The sequence below is a fragment of the Platalea leucorodia genome, assembly GCF_965183815.1.
Source record: "Platalea leucorodia genome assembly, chromosome: 8".
NCBI lineage: Eukaryota > Metazoa > Chordata > Aves > Pelecaniformes > Threskiornithidae > Platalea > Platalea leucorodia.
In genome coordinates, this window is record NC_138830.1 from 15,274,633 (window position 1) to 15,294,019 (window position 19,387).

The following is a 19,387-nucleotide window of genomic DNA, read 5'->3' on the forward strand; positions in this document are numbered from 1 at the left end:
TACTATATGAATAAGATATGAATAAAACTAATTTCCTGCAGATACGTAGTCATACAAATATATCTTTATCTGCAACAGCTTGATACACCTGAATATGAGGCTAATGCTGTTCTGACCTAATTTTCATTAAAAGATACCATTGTCATTTACCGAATACTTGCTGTGGCTATAATCTTTTGGACTAAAGCATAATCTTTCTTTTCATCTCAATAAGAGTTATACAAAGTGAAGTCTGGGAGACAAAGACATTTTTATATATAAGCTTTCCTGAGTTACAGCATCATGTTTCTACAATGCAGTCAAAGAAAGGATCCAAGCCACATGCTGCTTGCCTACAAACCACAGCTGTGAACTACTGGATTTAAAACATACCTCAGAAGAGTGCTTTGATGTAGAAGAATAAGTTTGCTTTACAAATAAATGTTTTGGATATTCTGACACATCATACTCAATACATCTGTCAGGCCGGGATGCCAATATTAGATAGCAAATAATTCCATCAATCAATTTATAAAACGTTGAGTAAAGAGGGGGTAATGTTTAAACACATGGTCAATTCCACATAAGTGGAAAACAGAAAAATTAAGCAAGAATACTCAAATAACACATAAAAGCCTATTATGTGTGACTTAACAGGAATTCCGCCTCCAAGGATTTAACTATTTATAAAAGGATTATGCATTTCTGTGGAGACTTGTCTGTCTGAGACATTTTGATGCGGCATTGCTCTCTGCTAAAAAACAAAGTTCTGGCTCAGTATCATCTCACTGGAAAAAAACATAATTGTCTGAACTCATTTAGAAGGATTCAATGTCATTCTTGCTACCAAGCCTGGAGGAAAGAAAGGTCGTTCAAGCAATTATTAGCCTTGTTAAAGATATTTCAGCCCACCAGGATAGAAGAGACATGAATTGTATCACCAAGTACTAATCTCTTTGATAAGAGCATGCGACCAAGAAGTTATTAGATTTTAATCTTAAAAGTGCAAAGCCTAACACACCTGGTTCATACAAACTGTTAGCCGATATAGTAGAGGCAAGGTGTTCTCTGCTGTCATCAGCACTCTGCTGGATCCCACTGTCACTGCTTTGTACTGTTTTGGGGAGAAACTGTAATTACTATGCAGACCATAAGTTACCTACTCTTCACAGATACCATGATAATAAAGCAAGCTCTTATACTTTTTCCTGAATACATTTTTTTTTAATAACTAGTAATTATTCAATATTCTTAACATATCCATAGAAAAAATATGAAGTCACATAACATTTATAATAATAAATGTCAAAGGTTATTAGAAAGGCAAAGATCAGGATAAGTAAAAAAGCTTAAATTATTTCATGAAAACACTAAGCAATGCAGTAGCCTGGAGACAATGGATTAAAGGCAGGGAGATGGCCACAACATATAATGGATCACTAGTGCAAATACTGTACACGCCATAGCTGTAGTACTTACTACTACGTAGTTTTGAAGAGGTATCAAAGTAGGAGAAGAGTGAATCTAGTTCATCAGGACAGAACAGAGACTCCCGCCTCGCCTCGTCGCTACTTACAGCAACCGCTGGGACATGCAAGTTAGCAAAGCACAAAGCAGGCAGTAAGGAAGGGATAGGGCAGGAAAGAACGTTATTGGAAAAATTAAGAAGGATGAAAATACGGAGGAAAGAAGGTGGTTAACATGTTTCTGAATGATAAGCATCCCCACTCCAAATTCTTCCCCACATAAAAATGCACATCTCTGAATAAGTCTTTTCTCCCCTATACTTCTGAACTAGGCTATGACCCATTAAAAGACAGATTCATTAAAACACAGATTCTGATTTCTCTGCATGAGGCAGGAAATCAATTAATACAAAAATATGTTACTTTAAAAAGAACACATGTAATATAGCTAAGGAGAGAAGTGTGTAAATACCTTTTTGGGATGCCGCACCTTGTTCCCCTGTCAAAAGGGATTTTTCAGGGCCACTGTGCCTTTTCTCTTCCTGACTTTGAGGCAAAACTTTTGTTCCAGATTCAAGCAGAGATACTGATGCAGGCTGCTTCTCTACAAACTTTCTTTCCACATATTTTGCTCTGATGTATGCCTCCTTCTCCTGCCTGTCATATACAAAATCCCCGGAGTTAGTAAGCTAGTATTTTAATATTTTCATGTATTAAAAGAACATCCATTTCATACTAAAGCCATAACAAAAACTGTAGTTTGGCACTGCACATAAGACATGCTTATGACACACTTTCAGAAAGATGAAGAGCACACTGTCTAACTCTTTCTGGATTCTTGATTAAATTTTGCTTAAGGCTCAAAAGAAAGTAATTTTCTTAAGTTCATATGTGTATATTTCTTTCAGGTAGAGACTTTAGAAAGTGGTACGTGGAAGAAATAAGCATTAACTACTGTATGTTACTTAGAATAGACTATTTCAGGTGGAAGGGACAACAATCATCTAGTCCAGCTACCACTTCTTGGTATTAATCCTTTATACATGTTTTACATTATTAATAACCAATTAATACAGCATATATTTAGTTTATTAGGTAAATATAAATTGCAACACTTGTTAAAGGAACATCAGGATTGCACAAGAGAACCATAACAATAATAAGCCACAGCCACCAGTTCCATAATGCATACTGAAATATTTTTTCCTGTAACCTGACGTTATCATCTTAAGACACACAGACCAGTTGTGACAAAGTGATGAAAGGGGCTATAAACGTGTTACTATTGAAACTGCTGAAAAGCAATTACCACTAGAAGGAATACCTCACCAATCTCCTACATTATTTATATTATTATCATCATCTCCAAATTGCCAATGCTTTATAAAATGCTGTTTTCTATACCATAAAACTGCCTGACAGCAAGCAGCACAGAACTGGAAAGCTGGTAAAAAAAATAGTTTTAAAAGACATCTTATACAGCAGAACAAACCGTTACAAAACTACCTTCAAATGCAAATTAGCATCAGAGAAATGGAAGACAGCAGTACAATCGTTAGAAGGTTGGTGTGAAGCAGCAGAGCTCATGCACCATGTAGGCAGAAAGAAAAGAGCATTCTGGGGATCAGGGCACAAAAGTCAAACTCAAGAACAAAGTCACTGTAAACAAGAGGCACAGCCACAGGCTCCTTCCAGGAGCACTCACAGCCCAAGTACAGCTGGCTGAGATGGTACAAAGGAGACAGGAAACAAAATCAACATGCCCGCGTTGATGAGACAGAGCAAGAGAGCAGAGAGAGAGAGAGAGAGAGAAGGAGCAGAGCAAAACATACTGGTGATAAGGGGAAACGAAGAGTAAATCAAAGGAGCATTACACAGTTAAGTGGCAGCATCTTTTAAAGCTGGAGGCTGAAGGAAGCAACAAGAAAAGGAAGTAAGAGGCACTGCTAGTAAATTACTACCTTTGGCTTCCAGGCTGTGGCTTCTTTACTCCCACTTTTTCCAGCTTTGCTTCATATATTCTATTTATAACATCATTTCCCAATTCACACATAAGCTATGAAGCAAAATAAATACATTCAAATACAGTTGCAAAAGGCTATTTAGTTGTTTTTAACCTCACTCAGCCTGTTTTTACAACTTAGTATTTTCACTGGTAAAAGTACACTTACAGAAATAAGCATGGTTTATAGCTTGGTAACGAAACAATCAGTGAAAAGAGAGACCAAATTCTGAGTAAGATAGCAAAAAATATAGTAACTTTTTTAAAGTGCCATTCCCTTCTGAGAAAGGACGGCAAAAATGACCATCTGTCATTCAAGAATCTTTTTTGTGCAATCAGATTGACATCTGCAGGCCTCAATCATTAACAAAGGTACTCTTTCTACCAGCTTTGCTGGTAGCTATTCTTATCCCATCGGCAAGAGACAATTCAATCAATTCTATTCCATCTTGTCCAACAGACATTTTTGCTAAACCATAATCTGTCTATAGAAGAAGATCAAAGACAAAAATCAGCCTGCAGATACTACTTTAAGGAGAATTTGGTCCATAAAGTCCAACTTATTGATGGCAACGAACAGACTTACTGCTTCTAATACCAGGTAGAATAGTCAGCTCTGGTATTTCCAGGCAAAGGGGTGTAGTTTTGGGGTTTTTTTGTTTGTTTGTTTCCTCAGCATGAACACATTGATATTAAAATTATTTAAGGTCAAACCACAACAGAAACACCCCTACTCACATTGTCTTTTGATTGTTCAGAATAGAGAAGCAATACCTAAGTACCAGAACATCACAACTAGAGAAAAACCCTTTGCATCAATTATTCAGTTGCACACATACATCCATGTGTGAGTTCTTATTTCAGTATTTCAATGTCACATGATTTTCATAACCACGTTTCGAGCTAGAATTTTGGTACACAAACAGCACACGAGCAGTTGCATGAATGTTCTCCTATAAGCCAGTAGGAGTATGAAATCAAGATCTCACTGTAAGAGGTGGCATCTGAATTTTCAAGTACAATCATGCTCTAGGCTGATGTAGGACTTCCAAAATTTTTGAGCCCACTATATTATTGGTCTGTAAACAGATTTCCACTTTTATATGTTGAAAGTATCAGATGAAACTTGCCACTCAAAGTGCATTTGCGAACCCAAAAGTGTCACAAGTTGTTCTGACTCGCAAGTTTGTAACAAGAATGACTATCTAACAATCTAAGTACCAAGTAGAAACTTGTTTCAAAAATACTATCATACCTTTAGAAGTTCAGGTTCCCATGAATCCAGCGTTAAAGATCTTACTTTTGAAAAGTGGACTCCCAAGCTCCTAAACAGCATGAAAAAAATATTAACCTGTAACTGTATGCTGTGTCTTACCTCAGACAGTTTTACAATTTATGCAAATAAAGCAGTTACCTTAATTCTGTTTACAAACAGGGGTCTCTAACCTTTCTCCAATATGCATTTGAAGAGGCAAACACCACCCTTCCTAATTAAGTCAATGCACAAATCAAATATAGTTCTGAAGAGTTCCCCAACCTGTGTATCCCAGAGCACTCAATGCACAGCGTGATTCCTAGGTTGATACTGGCCCAGCGAGGATCTGCCAAACCACAGTCACAGCAGGCAGCATTACCAGGAATACACTGAACTCGCTGTAGAGCACTTTCTCCCTTTAACAACTTCTCTTTTGTCTCACTGCCAGATTCTAGGCTTCCAGTAGAAGGGGATGATTTCTTTTCCTGTTTCTAAAAAAAGGAAAGAAACAAACAAAAAGGAGACACACTAAAATAAAGAAATAAAAGTCCTAAAGATACTGACAGTGCACTAGAATCCTAGAAAAGTAACTTCTGCATTTAAAGCCAAGGAAAGCCATAGAACTGAAAAAACGTTTAGCTTTTTAGAAGAAATATAGAACTGAATACAGGAGTACCCAATAATCCTATTTTAATCACAATACAGAAGAATCTCATCAAAACATATAGGCCAAAGTAACATTAGCCTTCAGCTGGGGCTGCACGGCTAGAAGGCGCGTCCCCTGGGTGGTGGATAGGGGATCCCTCTCTGGAGGGTGCACCGGATAAAATTGAAGAAGGTGCCGTGAACCAACGCAGCCTAAGGGAAGGCCACCCTGACAGAAAAAACACTGGCCCTCCAAGTCACGGGGGTTGGGCAGGAGGCCAACTACCTCCTCCCGGAAAAAAAAATAAAAAAAAAAAAAAAAAGGTTGCAGAAACAACGAGCATCAACTGTCAAAAAAACCCGAAATGGCAGAGATGGAGAAAATCAGTAATGAAGTGAGGAGGAGGAGATGGAACTGGATCGGTCATGTCCTGAGGAAAAAACCAACAGAAGACTGCGCTGTGGCCCTTGGGACTCCAGAGCCCGCAGCCGCAGACCGATCGAAGTGGAAGAACGATGTTCGCGCCTTGTGTGCCTCCTGGCACTGAGAGAATTCAGATCAGATCAGAAAGTAACATTAGTCAGATAGAGTGAAAGATAGATTAGATATCAATCACAGCCTTCAAAATTTCGTTGTATTTCTACCAGAAGACAAACAATGGATTCTTTTTTTCCTCCCCTCTCATAAAAAGAGGTTTCCTCTATTTTTAATTTTCAGGATCTAAAGGGGATTTTAAACTCACCTCGGATTCATCCCCTTTCTCTCTATATGCTGTAGCAATACTAGTCTGAACAGCCTTAATCCATGCCTGTCGCAGCTTTTCCGAGTCAGCCTGAAGCATGCAGCTCCTGTGACAAATACACGTGTACTCAGATTCAGAGAGGCTGACCAAGCAGCTAACGTCAAACAACACTCTTTGTCGAGTTTCTTGCTATCACCACAAGTATATTCTTTAGTAGGCATCATCTACTAAACCCATTTATTTTGAGATAACAAAGCAGCTGACCCTTTATGAATTGCAAACTCCTTGTTTCAAAACTATTTGGCAGTAATGCTAGAACATATGTATATGACTCTTCAAATAACCCAGAGAATGGCTTAACTTCCTATTCTCTTTTTTTCATATTCCAAATTCTTCATTTTTATATCCTCACATGCAATTTACCTCCATGACTAATTACACAAGAGACGGGTATCAGTCCTTGAACACACAGTTCATTCATTGAGATCAAGAGAAAATGATTTTAAAGGCCTCTGACAAAGAACGAACCACTTTTCACACCAACAGTCAAAGGAAATGGGTCATGAAGTGTAAATCTGTTCCAACACTTATGGGCTGCAAAGTATAGGCAAGCAGGAGCAAAATGCATGTTAAAGTGAGCCACAACTGAGGATGCAAACATTAGGACAGCAATCTATTAAGAAGAGAAATGTAAGTAGGAGTGGGGACTGTAGATAACATCCAATCCTAAAAGCAGGTTGATCTTATATAAAAAAAATCTAAATACGGTCACATCTCAAAATCATTAATGAGAAATCCATGTCCCGTGCCCTGGCTGCGGCAGGACTGCCATACTTCTTCAAAGATAACCAATACACTGCACTGCCAGGGCTGAAAAATATTTTTATTTGGTAGTTTCATTTAGTGCATTCTGAAATGTAAATCAACACTACTGAGATGACAACTTATTAATATGTTTCTCTTTCATTACACCAACCAGAAATTTGGAGAAACTGAGATCTATTTTCTACACTACTAAGCAGCTTAATAGTATCAGCTACTACTAAGCCACAACAGCTCCACAACCACAAGCCACATATGCATAAAGCACAGGAACGCATGTTTATTTTAATGCCAAAAGTAAACTAAATTCTAGGAACACTTCTCACAGCATCACTTACTCTATGCCAAAATTTCAGAAAACAGAATTGTTCAGATACTTTTCCTGTTTTGATCTATCCCAACAGAAATGTTAATCTTGCATTTCAAGACAACTGAATGTAACGATTTTTTTTTAAATAAACATGCTCCATCACTTCTCCTTACTTTGTTGGAGAAACCACCTCAAAACAGAAACGTCTTTCTATGTCCTCACAGTGTTTAACCGTGCAAAGCCGCAAGTCTTCAACAACTACTGTGGGATTATCCTAAGAGACAAAAGTTAACAAGTCACACAGAGGAAAGATAAAGTTGCTAATAATTCCAAATTATTTATCATTTAATTCTATTTGTTTGTTTACACAAACTTTTCCTCCAGAAATAAAATTTTAAATAGGTGGGATCACAGATACTTAGCAGGAAATATTTAGATAAATTGTACTGTTTCGTTATATTTTATGAAAATTCAATACAAACTTTGAAGAATTCCTTTTTACCTACAATCCAATCTACTAAATAATCGACACTTTAAATTTAAACAACAGTATTCAAAGGAGTTCAAAGATATTTTCTAAGAGATGCAATTAGCTCACAAAAAAATCAGAACGATTACACCTAAACCAGCAGTATTATAAGTGCGAAGTACCAAAACCAGAAGCTGGATGCAGTGGTTTTGAAAATTTGATTCATTTCATCAGAATTCCATTCTAAGCTAATAGCATTTTAAAGGTGCATTTTTAAAAAACAAAAATGTAATTGGAATTCACAAACACAAAATGCCCAATTCAGATGTGCTCACACAAACTCAACGGTTTCTTTCCTTTCCAACCACAAAAATGAAGACCCTTGATTTGATAGCACCAGATAACAAGGAATAGCCTCTGAACCCGGCCTGTTAACATTGAAAGGAAATGAACTGTCATAAGCTCTACCCTCTTTTTTGTTTTTTTCCCTTCTCCATAGAGTTCTCCAGTTTTTTCCAACATGAAGAACCGTGTCAGCTATGTGGTGCAAAAGCAGATTCTAGAACAGCACACAAAGGAGCACGGACCCCAATGTTGATTGAAAAGGCTGGCTTCCACAGCTTGGGGCAGAGCTGCACTTGCTGCTGTAATATACAACAACTGTACTATTGACTGCTGAACCACTTTACATTTTCAGTATTAAATACATATACATAGCATCCCTGACTGTTTCATAACAAGTGCTTTCATGCCTTTTTTTTTTTTTCTGTCTCTCCCCAACTGCTAAATTGGGTAAGTGAACTCAGTAAGTAACTGGAGAGAGCAAGTCCTGAAAGAGTTAAACACAACTGCTCAAAGAACAGCATGGAGTATTTCTCTGCCACCAAGTGTGTACAAGCCTCTTAGGACCAACAACTTTTAAGGCTCTTCATAAACCTTCTCTGCAACAAGGTACAAACCCCACAGCAAGTAAAGTATGTGCTTACAAATCCCTGCGCAGGCATCTCAAAATCTCTAAGCGTAGCGATTAGTCTCATTTTACCAAGATTAGTCTCATTTTACCAAGGGAGAATCTAATTTAGAAAATGCAGTAGGTTGTTCCAGACCACACAGGATGCAAATGCCAGCACTATTTCTCCTTCCCCTGATCAATCAGGAAAACCATCACCCACACCCCAAACTATCCCAAGCCAGTTTTTAATACCTACCTTAAATTTCTTCTGGTACACGAGTTGGTTATTTTGTATTGAGAACCAGCGCCTATTCAAATAAAGAGACATCCAGAGAATACATAACTGATTTTACAGTGCTTATTTGACCGAAATGTGCTAACATACAGTCTACAGAGAGACTGCATAAAAGAACTCACAAAAGTAATGCCGCAGTCAGCTTTGGCAAGTATTTCGTGAGAATAATGAAAAAAGGGAAAGCAGAGACAAAACAGAAAAGAAAGCAAGGTTCAAATAATTTGAGTCCTAAACAAACACATTCATGTTATGACAACATTAGTTAAGCTATCACACAAAACATTTTCATTTCAAAGAACATTTACTTCTGTATTTTAGCAGCAAGCTACAATTTTAAGTAATTGTTTGATAACACAAATTCAGACAGTTTGAATAACAAAAATACTTCAACTATGTGAACTACCCCATCCTGGAATATTTTTGAAAGTAGAGCTAAGAAATAACTTACTAAGGCACTAAAAATACTATGGTGTTGCTATCCCATGTAGGTTTAATGTCTCTCTATATTTGGCATTTCTTAAAGTTTTAGATGCTGAAATAAAAAGATTTCATACAAAACCAAGGAAAACCTTTTAAGTAGGATCCTAACTCAAGCCTCAGCTTTATAGGAAAATATCAAATAAAAGATTTAATAACAGCATCCTGTAAAATCCAAAAGATAATATAATGCTTAAAAACTCCTCTGAACTGTATCTTTCCTTGTCAAACTTGCTGTTCAGATAGGATACAATTCATAGAGAATGGAAAGATCACTCGTATTTTGGAAAAAATTACGAGCGCCTCAGATATCTAACAACTGTGTTTTATTAGACCACTGAATATTAAAAAACCAGAAAATATAACCATCCCTTTCTAGCTCTTCTGGGGATACACAAAATAAAAGCTAACCAATCATCACTGGTTTTGAACTGACAAAAATGAAGGGAATATGAAAAAGGAATTCAGTCCTGCAGTGAAATTTATACTTTTTTGTTTTGTTCGTGCTTATAATGTGAACCTGTGTTTATCATAGCATAATTCCTCAATTATCTCAAATACCCCACTTATACCACACATCACTTCCTTCTGCACTGCCAATTAGTTTGAATGGTAATAGTATACAAAATATTGTATTGCAGCCTATCTTGTTATTCTCTCCGCTGTTGAACTTCAAGCTACGGTTTACTACAATTAGTAACAAGTGGGCTCCGTATATTTATCCAACCACCACAAGCCATTCATGAAAAAAAGCACACAAAGATTGTTAAGAAAAATTAAGATACACAAAAAGTTAGATTAAAATCAGGAAATCTAGTATTTGTTAGAAAGTTAGTACTTAGTAGACAGATGAGATTCTACCTTTTAACAATTAATCTTTTCAAATGTTGTGCAGATATATTTAATTTAAAAAGCAAACAGGATCTTCTTTTAATACTGGATTTCCAACATAATAGTCATCTTTTTGGGTTAAGATAATTGAACAAAATAATGCAAAAAAATTAACTACTTTTTCAATTTGTTACAGCAGTAGCTTTGGTCACTGCTATTTAAAAGGTATCACCTTTACCATCTATTTAAAAAAAAAACACCACAGATGAAGTAACTAAGCCTCAAGTATGAGCATAAGGCAGGTTATTGCTAATATTTAAACAGGTAACTCAACAAAAAAGCAGACTAGAAAAGGAAAATAAACTCAGACTTTTTTTTTAATGTAACACCAAATAGAAAAACATGAAAAGCAGTCCCTAAGTGATGAAGGGGGAAGGGAAAAAAAAAAAAAAAAAAAGAGCAGCAGCCTTGCCCCAAGATAACATGCAATGGAGCAAATCCCTAATAATTGCCTTAGGTAGTGTAATTAACTTCATTAATACAATGCTTCACTTGTTCTACAGCTAAATATTTAGGCAAGTTACTAAAGTAAATAAGCTCTAATCTGATCAACTGGATATAAGTGAGCACACAAATTGCAAACCAAATTTGTGTCACCTTTAAAGCCTAGTCTAGAAGTTTTCAAAGTATTCCAGCCCCTTTTTTTCCTAGTAGGGAAACTAAATCTAAGAGAACTTTCCAGGCCAGCCAGAAAATGTGGGGGGGTTTGACTTTTTTTTTTTTTAAAGAAATTTTTATTGAACAAGATCAACAACTTAGAATGTAGTATAACTTGTAGATCACGCTTTTGAAGTCGGTATCAACAGAAAATAAAGTTAATATATTTTATTGTATGCTTGAAAAAATAAAGGTGGCAGACTCCCCTCCAACATGTCAGCACCACAGCAGTTTCATTCAGGCCAAAAACTTTGAGTTATTTCATATTAACTAAGTATCATCAATAAACTCTACTCCTCACAGTTGGAAACAGGCTGCTGGGGGTCTACAGCAGTAACAGCCAGGAGCTCCTGAGGTACAATATATGTACTGAAGGAGCTGTTATAGGGCACACCACATCTATCCTGTTCTAAGAATTAATGTTCATAAACCTTTAGGCAACGTGTGCTGTTAAGTACTGACCATTCTCAAAGTGTAAGTGTGTCATTCTGTCAAAAATAGGAGAGAAGCATGGCGAAGGAGAAAACACACTTGGGGAATCTTAATTTGCACTGCCTCACTCAGTAGTGCTTAAATATAGCTGTTTGGCTTTAGAAACTGTATGTTTTCCATCGTTTATACCTACACAATTCGAAAGAGTATTTGTTAAACAGGAAGCAATACAAAATTCATTGAAACAGATTTCCAGTTTCTGAGAACTGAGAGTAATACCAAGAAGAAATATAAAATTTAAATTGAGTTTTAGATAAAAAAATGAATCATGCTTATTGATTCTCAAAAGAAAGCAGTTTTCTTCACTAGTTGCTATCAGCATGCAAATAAAACAGTGATTAAGAATGCACAACATTTAAAAGTTACACCTCTATTTCCAATGCAGTTGATAAGAAAAATCTCACCAACTTCAACTGGAAAAAGTCAAAACACTGATATTGTATGCTCAGAAGTTTGAGTGCAGAAACTTTGCTTTAATTCCTTTTTAGCTAAAACTAGCTCAATCTTTCTAATTCTTTAAAGGTTTTGAGCAGCAGGTATACTGACATCCCAGGCAGAATCCTTCTGTTATTTTCTTAGACTGAGCCACTTATACATCCATTGCAAGTAATCAAAATTAAATGCAGGGTTAATTAAGAGCTTTTTGCGTGCCAAAGAAACATTGGGAAGGTATAAAAGAAGCTGGTTGGTACCTGATGTGATCTGGCTTTTTCCTGTCATGTGAAAAAATGGGGTAGGATTAAAACATAAGGGAAAGGAGGAGAAGGAATGAAAAATGCAAAATGAGCAAAATAAGCAAAGAATTAGCATGATCTGAAAATACAGCAGAATTAAAAAGGAAAACATTTAATGCATCCAACCTGAAAACTATTCAGAATATACTGGTGTTTGACAAAGGCTTTTCTCCCTACACACGTTTATTCACGCATATCTTTCTTCATGATATAGACTTATTTTTCATTTGAATTTCTAGGAACCAAAACAGCTTTCCACCTACTGCTCCACAATAATAAATGCACCTGATGTCAGTTCCTGATGCCTTAAGAAAAGCTGTGTACAATAAGATATATTATTTACAAACACATAGACATATATTCAAAAAATAGGTCTCGATACCTGTTACTGTAAGACTTTCCAGTATAAAGTATATTACCTGAAATACTCATGTACATTATACACTACCTATTTAGTCACAATAAAAAGATTGCAAAATCTCCAGCTCTTTCAAAACACAGCAACATTGAATTGCAAACAGCTCTTGTGGTTTACTTTGTAATCCGCTCAAATACTATTTGTTTCTCAAGCCAGTGTCATGCAGAACTATCCCAAGAACAGGAAACTCGATGCAAAAGCCCAAATAAGTAAGTCTTCAGACAATTAAACCCAACCTGCCAGCTGCCCCAGGAAGAAACTACATCATCCTAGCAAGAAATTAGCTTGGATTGGAAACAAAACAAGTCTTAATTCATTAGAACAGATTTGCCACCCTTCAAAGGGCTGTATTAGATGGGTTTGATTTTTTTCTCGCCCAGCAACCAGACTTTTCCCAGGATAATCCACTATGGTGTCCATGGATTCATTGACCAAGACACACACGCCAAAGCATCATAACTATCCAATTTGTTAGCTAGAATCATACTGATGTGTGTCAAACCCAGACAAAACTGGTTGTACCACTTCCTTTTCTCTTATGTTTTTAATGCTGGCAAGTATGCACTAATAGCGGTAATTGCAATGATTTTTGGTGCCTTCAATCAGTCTTAAAGGAGTACTTAAAAAGTCCTAGAATCATCAAAATACCAACTGATACCAACAGAGGGAAAAAGAGAAGCTACCATTTTAAATACACATTACTACTGACAGTGCAATCAGCAGTTAGCAAGGAAGATGAGTGCCGTTACCCTTGGTTCAGAACTTCAGGAAATTCCAGTATTTCTTTCTAGGCAAATTCTTCTGGTTTTGTTTCAGCTGGTTAATTTTCCACCCACCTCCCCCAAAGATAAGCATATAATGAAGCAGCAAACTACCTATTCGATAAGAACACTGAAAATATCTTGTCTGTCTTAGGGTCTCTGACTTCAGCTCTGATTTCTCTCATATAAAATACATAATTTTCTAAATGTTTCCTCCTTTGGTATTTCACTGTACATTTTTATGCACAAAACAGTTTAATGCAATGACACAGTCCTTTCTTGTACTCTACCTAGTGACTGGAAAAAACATTCTCACCTCTAATACATGGCAAATTTTAATCAGTATTATCTCCCTGCAGCTGAAACTGCAATACTACGTACATAAAGCATTCCATCAGTGGAAACAGGCAGTGGAAGCAGCAATAACCACTTCAGTGCCTACAATGTAGCAAGCAGTTCCAAATGTTTTCAGAAATAAAAATAAGATAAAAATACTTCTCTATTTTTATTAAAATATGAAAAATGGGGCTAGATTCAGAAACTAATAGTTGTCTCCATTAAGGTCTTAAAGATATATTTTATGTATGATAATAGTAGTAGTAGTTTCATAACAATTAGTAATGGTTTGTGAATGTGAAGTACAAAATTAAAATGATTCGTTCAGTTTCTAAAGTGTTTAGTGATAGCATATCCAATGCTATTCTCTGCCTAATTCTGAACCATCCAACCAGCCTATCACAGTGAGATAAATGATCAAGAATCTAAGATTATAAAAAGGTAAAAGGTTATTGAATACTCCTGCAACAAATAGAAGAAAAACTATAAGCAAATATAAATTATATAGTAAAAGTAGGTAGCTCCGACTCATTACTGAGCTGTTTACCTTGCCTCTCTTAAATAACTTATTGTTTGGATATGTTTTTATTGTATATGTTCAAACCTGTAACTTAACCTGAAAGAATGTCATTGTGTACCTTGATTTAATTATGACTTCCCCATATTTATTTTGTGTCCATTTAAATTTCCAACATACAGAAGCTAGTTTTAATTGAACCCTACTCCCTAACCACCTTAAGATAAGATACACGTACAGTATTACTAGGTATGAAGCCATGCGGAAGAAGAATATTTCTTAGCGTGGTGGGTTGACCTTGGCTGGATATCAGGTGCCATCGAGCCCCTCTATCACTCCGTTCCTCAGGAGGACAGGGGGGTGAGAAAATGAGATGGAAAAAAAACCTCGTGGGTCAAGATAAAGGCAGTTTTAATAAAAGCAAAAGCAAAGGCTGTGCACAGAAGTAAAAGGAAAACAAAGATTTTATTCTCTACTTCCCATCAGCAGGCGACGTCCAGCCACTTCCCGGGAAGCAGGGCTTCAGTATGCATAGGGGTCGCTCCAGAAGACAAATGTCGTAAATAACGAATGCCCCCCCCTTCCTCCGCCTTTCTCTTAGCTGTTATTGCTGAGCAGACATCATATGGTATGGAATATCCCTTTGGTCAGTTCGGGTCAGCTGTCCCAGCTATGTCCCCTCCCAAGATCTTGCCCACCCCCAGCCTACAGGCGAGGAGAGGGAAATGTTGGAGAGACAGCCGTGATGCTGTGCGAGCACTGCTCAGCAGCAGCCAACACACTGGTGTGCTATCAACACCTCTGTAGCTACCAATACGAAGCACAGCACTATGAGGGCTGCTATGGGGAAAATTAACTCCATCTCAGCCAGAGCCAATCAACTCAGCTACCTTCCAACACTCCTGTCCCACTCCCTCCCATTACCTCCCTCAGAGCAAGGCCTTTATGCTATCCAAAAGAAGAACCCAGAGAGCGAGTCAGGGTTTGGCTTTCAGTCACTTATCAAGAGGCTGCAGTCAATCCTGCAAAACACGTGGCAAAAAGGACCCTTTCGGCCTGTTGAGAAGCCAATAAAGGACAATCTCCTGCCCTGTTACTGTGGATTTTTCTTAGTGTGCTTACAGTAACATTTATTTCAGACCAGGAACGTGTTTTTGAAGCGTATCTCCCAGTTTTCTCCCTTCACCGTCCTTTGATGCCTCGCAGATTTGTCTTGGGGAGCTCTGACTTCTGCTTGGATGAAACTAACCCAGAAGGTACATTACAATTACAGACAGACAATCAGACCGCAGGACCAGACTAGAAGTAGTCCAAAGCAAAATTCCTTATAGAATTTGCATGACTTGCTAATACAGATACAGTCTTATTGACGCCAGTGGCCCTCGCATCGGTCTGTGGATTTAAGTGAAGCAATCCCAATTTGTTATAGACTTGCAATGTTCCAAAATACTCAAGGAATTATAGAATAATTAAGGTTGGAAGGGACGACATATCCAAATGCACATTCTGGCCTTTGAAACACAGCCAACAGTTTAACAGAAGTACTGATGCAAAAATTGCAGAGCAGAAGATAGTAAAAAGAGCTCTATATCACAACAAATTAACTTTAAAGTTCAAGAACTGTATCCAACTATACTGTAAATGCTCCAGCATATATAACATTTCCTTAAAAAAAGCATACACCCTTGGAAATGCAAAAGAAATCCTGTTCAGGGGGAAAAATATTTAAACGATAGTAAAATATACATTGTTAAAGAGACATGACTAACAATATATTTTGAATTCCCAACAGGACCATCAGAACTACTAAGCAGGAGTCACTGCGCAGGACAGGAATTGTAAAGGATAACAATTACATGCTTTTCTTTCAGGAAAAATAACTTGAGTCCTTGAGTACTTGAGTGTTTCACTGTGTTTCCCTGATTCCAGTGGCTATACAACTTCCATCTTGCTTTGTCCCCTAACACTTATAATCCCAGCATATACATTCACATAGCTTATTGTATACAATCATAAGGATTGCTCTGTTTCAACCCCAAAGACCAAAATGCAATTACAGAGCTGGACTGCACACAACAAAGCAAGCTTTCCATACACAGGACTTCTCCAGACTAAGATACACTCTTAGAAAAAAGTTTGCAAACAACTAGGACAGAAAATAAGGAAAAATGGCTTTGAAGCGTCACCTCTACGTTAATTAACAGAGTTGCCCAAGCGTTCTGTCAAAACTGGGGAATCAGTGAGTTGCATAGATTATATCAGACCAGAATTTAGCTTAACAAGCAATATCTTAATAAGCTAGTAAATAGAGGTTCTGAATAATTACCTGTTCCAAGTCTTGAAGGCATTGCTGGCTCGCTTAAATAGATAACCTTCCATAACAATACCATTGGCTGCATCTACATTGTATTCTAGTTTAGTATCGTCACTGGAATAATCCTAGTACAAAGGAACAAGACAAGAAAAAGACATTACAGTTTCAAATGAAACTTCAAATATGGACAGTATTAATGTCAAAAAGAGTAAACATTTAGGAATAATATTTTGCTTGCAACAATTATTAGTCAAGCCATGACTCTCAGCCCCTGACAATTTTTTTTTTTTTTTTAAAGCATTTTAGGAGTTCAGAATGCTGAAGATTTTTACTTTACCTGCACACAAGGGGAATTTCTTGCTCAGGTATTGGTGACCTCTATGGTCAAGTAGAGGGCAAACATCATTGACAGAGCGTCTGATGCTTCAACTGTCTACTCAAATGGTCTCACATATATTCCAAAGAAAAGGGAGAGTAAGGTAGAGGAAAAGGGGCAATGGGAGTTAGGAGTCAAAACTGAAAAGCAATTCCAGCCTGTTGTAGACAACTGTATAGAGCCAGTCGTGCTTTAGCATTTACTTCAGCTCTGTCATCTTGACAAGTGAGCTGGATCAGAACTTAGAAGACAAGTAACAAAATGAAGACGATGCTATCAGTTATCTCTAAATTAAAGTGGTCAGGATGCTGGCAATGATGACAAGAACTTAGCAGTAATTTTTTCTTTATGATCTTTGACAAGAATATGAAGCTAGAAGTAGGACAAGGGAATATATATTTTAATCAATCCAATAACAAATAATAACACCTAATAACAGTTAATAACAGCTTTACAAGTTTCAGAAAGGTTAACTGCTTCACATCTCCAGCAAAGGTAGAGTAGACGAAGTAGTAATACATGTGGTGATTATTTGCTTTCATATCTCATCTGAAACAGCATGGACTCTTCCCAGGGAGCTACAGAGCTCAAGTATTCAGTGAGTGGGAGGCTAACAGCTACCAGGGGTGCATGAAAAAGCACACATGGAATGACATCATTTATCATAAGCTATGTCCAGAGATCAAAATAATATACATGCTATTATTCAATTTCACTGTTAGTAAAATATATCCTTAAAGTAGACTAGCAAGATATGGCTTCTTCCTCCTTAACTAGGGCAGAAGAGACATCACTGAAAATTAAGTTTCAGAACAAAAAAAACGGGTTAAATACTGAAGATGTGGGACATGCCATAATGTCACTCTCCCATACCTTCAGCAGGTACTTTTTGTAAATTGCAAACATCAGCTTTGTGTGAAATTTCTGTCTGTAAATCTGTTTTGTACTTTGCTCCTTAGGAATTTGTCTATACATATGGGAAAAGAGGCTATACCAAAAAAAAAAAAAAAAAAAAAAATCGGCTTCAAAACCAATACTGTTAGCCCAATGTAATGTTCCAGCCTGCACACAACTTTTCTGCTACGTGCAATGTTTACTCTTATACATGCAGGTGGTTTGGTCCAATCCAAAGTTAATTAAATAAGACAGTGAAGTGGTTACAAATATCAAAATGGGCCCTTTACACTCCTTGGCCAGCACAGCACCAAATTCCATAGAATTACTTGCAGTGTTTTCAGCTATTACCAGTCTGAATAGATTAACTAAATTTGCAATTTTAAATCTAAAATTTTTATTAATACAGTGGCAGAAGATCAGTGCAAAAGTAAAAGTTCCAAAAGAAAATGGAACTATCATATCACTACCATATACTGATCTGAATAAACATATAGGTTGCAAATAAAAGCTTCTCTAAAATCAAAAATTCATGCATTTATTATTCAGCATTTAATAATTTTTATTTTCTGCCTGTTTTCTAGATCAGAACATGCTGAACATTAAAGAACTCATGTAAGCACAAACAGCCAAGTATCACAGTACAATTTTAACTTAGTATTTCACAACTTATATGACATACACAAACATTCTCAGAGTGTTAAAAGTCCTTTCTAGTTTTTTGGAGGGGTTTTTTGAGGGGATAAGAAAAGGAGAAAACCCCTATAAGCACAGACTTAGGCTGATGTCACATTCCTCGCCTCTCCCCCCCCCCCCCCCAAAACCAAAACAAACCCTGATAAATTACTCTAACTTACCAGCTCCCACACATAATGAAACCTGCTAAAGATTTGCATCTTCCTGCCTCTAGTGATGCCTGCAGCTCCTTGTCTAGTGAAAGACAACATACATTCCCTCAGTCTTTTCTGTCTAAGCTACTATGTAATCACATTTTCCTCCAGGTTTGGAGAACTGCTGTAGAAAATGCAACTGTCTTTTCCAATGAATCTAGATTTACGCTTTGAAGATATATACAAGCATGACAGGAAAACTTTGGATCATTTATCATGCTACACTCTCAATCCAAATTGTGTAAAATACTGAGCCTTCCTCATGAAGTGCATTTAGTGTCATTTTTAATGGCTTCCCTGATTGACTTCCACCTTTACAGAGCAGATAAAGACACGAGTATACAGACAAATGTTTAATATTTTCCTAACTATACATAGCAGACTATCAACTGGGGGATGAGGGAGTAAAGCTTTATGCTTTATATGCTTTATCCATAAAACTTCATTGATAAAGTTTAGGAAAGGAGTAGTCAGAAAAAAGATGAACAAAAATACTACGCTTCATTTCAATTAAAAGGATAAAAGTAGAAAAAGGAACCAGATAAGCCATGTCTGATCTTACAGTCTCTGCTATCTTATAATTAAAGAATAGGAGAAAAGCAGTCACACCATAGTTTATTTTTATCTTGGCGCATGGAAAAGTTTAGTGAATCACGAAAAATAATCAGGGGGTGGAGAGAAAGACATCCATA

General features: G+C 36.9%; 1 protein-coding gene across 3 annotated transcripts in view; it reads right to left on the reverse strand.

Moving 5' to 3' along the window:
- Positions 1 to 19,387, reverse strand: part of ACAP2 (ArfGAP with coiled-coil, ankyrin repeat and PH domains 2) — a 69,258-nt gene that overhangs the window by 8,051 nt on the left and 41,820 nt on the right. Inside the window, exons 10-19 of one of the 3 annotated variants that reach the window (XM_082320486.1) lie at positions 16,548 to 16,660; positions 12,148 to 12,168; positions 8,900 to 8,951; positions 7,396 to 7,496; positions 6,091 to 6,196; positions 4,985 to 5,187; positions 4,703 to 4,772; positions 3,407 to 3,501; positions 1,918 to 2,102; positions 1,001 to 1,093 (exon numbers count right to left, since the gene is read on the reverse strand). In XM_082320486.1, coding sequence (XP_082176612.1) covers positions 1,001 to 1,093; positions 1,918 to 2,102; positions 3,407 to 3,501; positions 4,703 to 4,772; positions 4,985 to 5,187; positions 6,091 to 6,196; positions 7,396 to 7,496; positions 8,900 to 8,951; positions 12,148 to 12,168; positions 16,548 to 16,660 — 1,039 coding nt within the window. Of the gene's footprint in view, positions 1 to 1,000; positions 1,094 to 1,917; positions 2,103 to 3,406; positions 3,502 to 4,702; positions 4,773 to 4,984; positions 5,194 to 6,090; positions 6,197 to 7,395; positions 7,497 to 8,899; positions 8,952 to 12,147; positions 12,169 to 16,547; positions 16,661 to 19,387 lie in introns of all 3 variants that reach the window. The other 2 variants (XM_082320485.1, XM_082320487.1) reach the window with 2 other exon arrangements.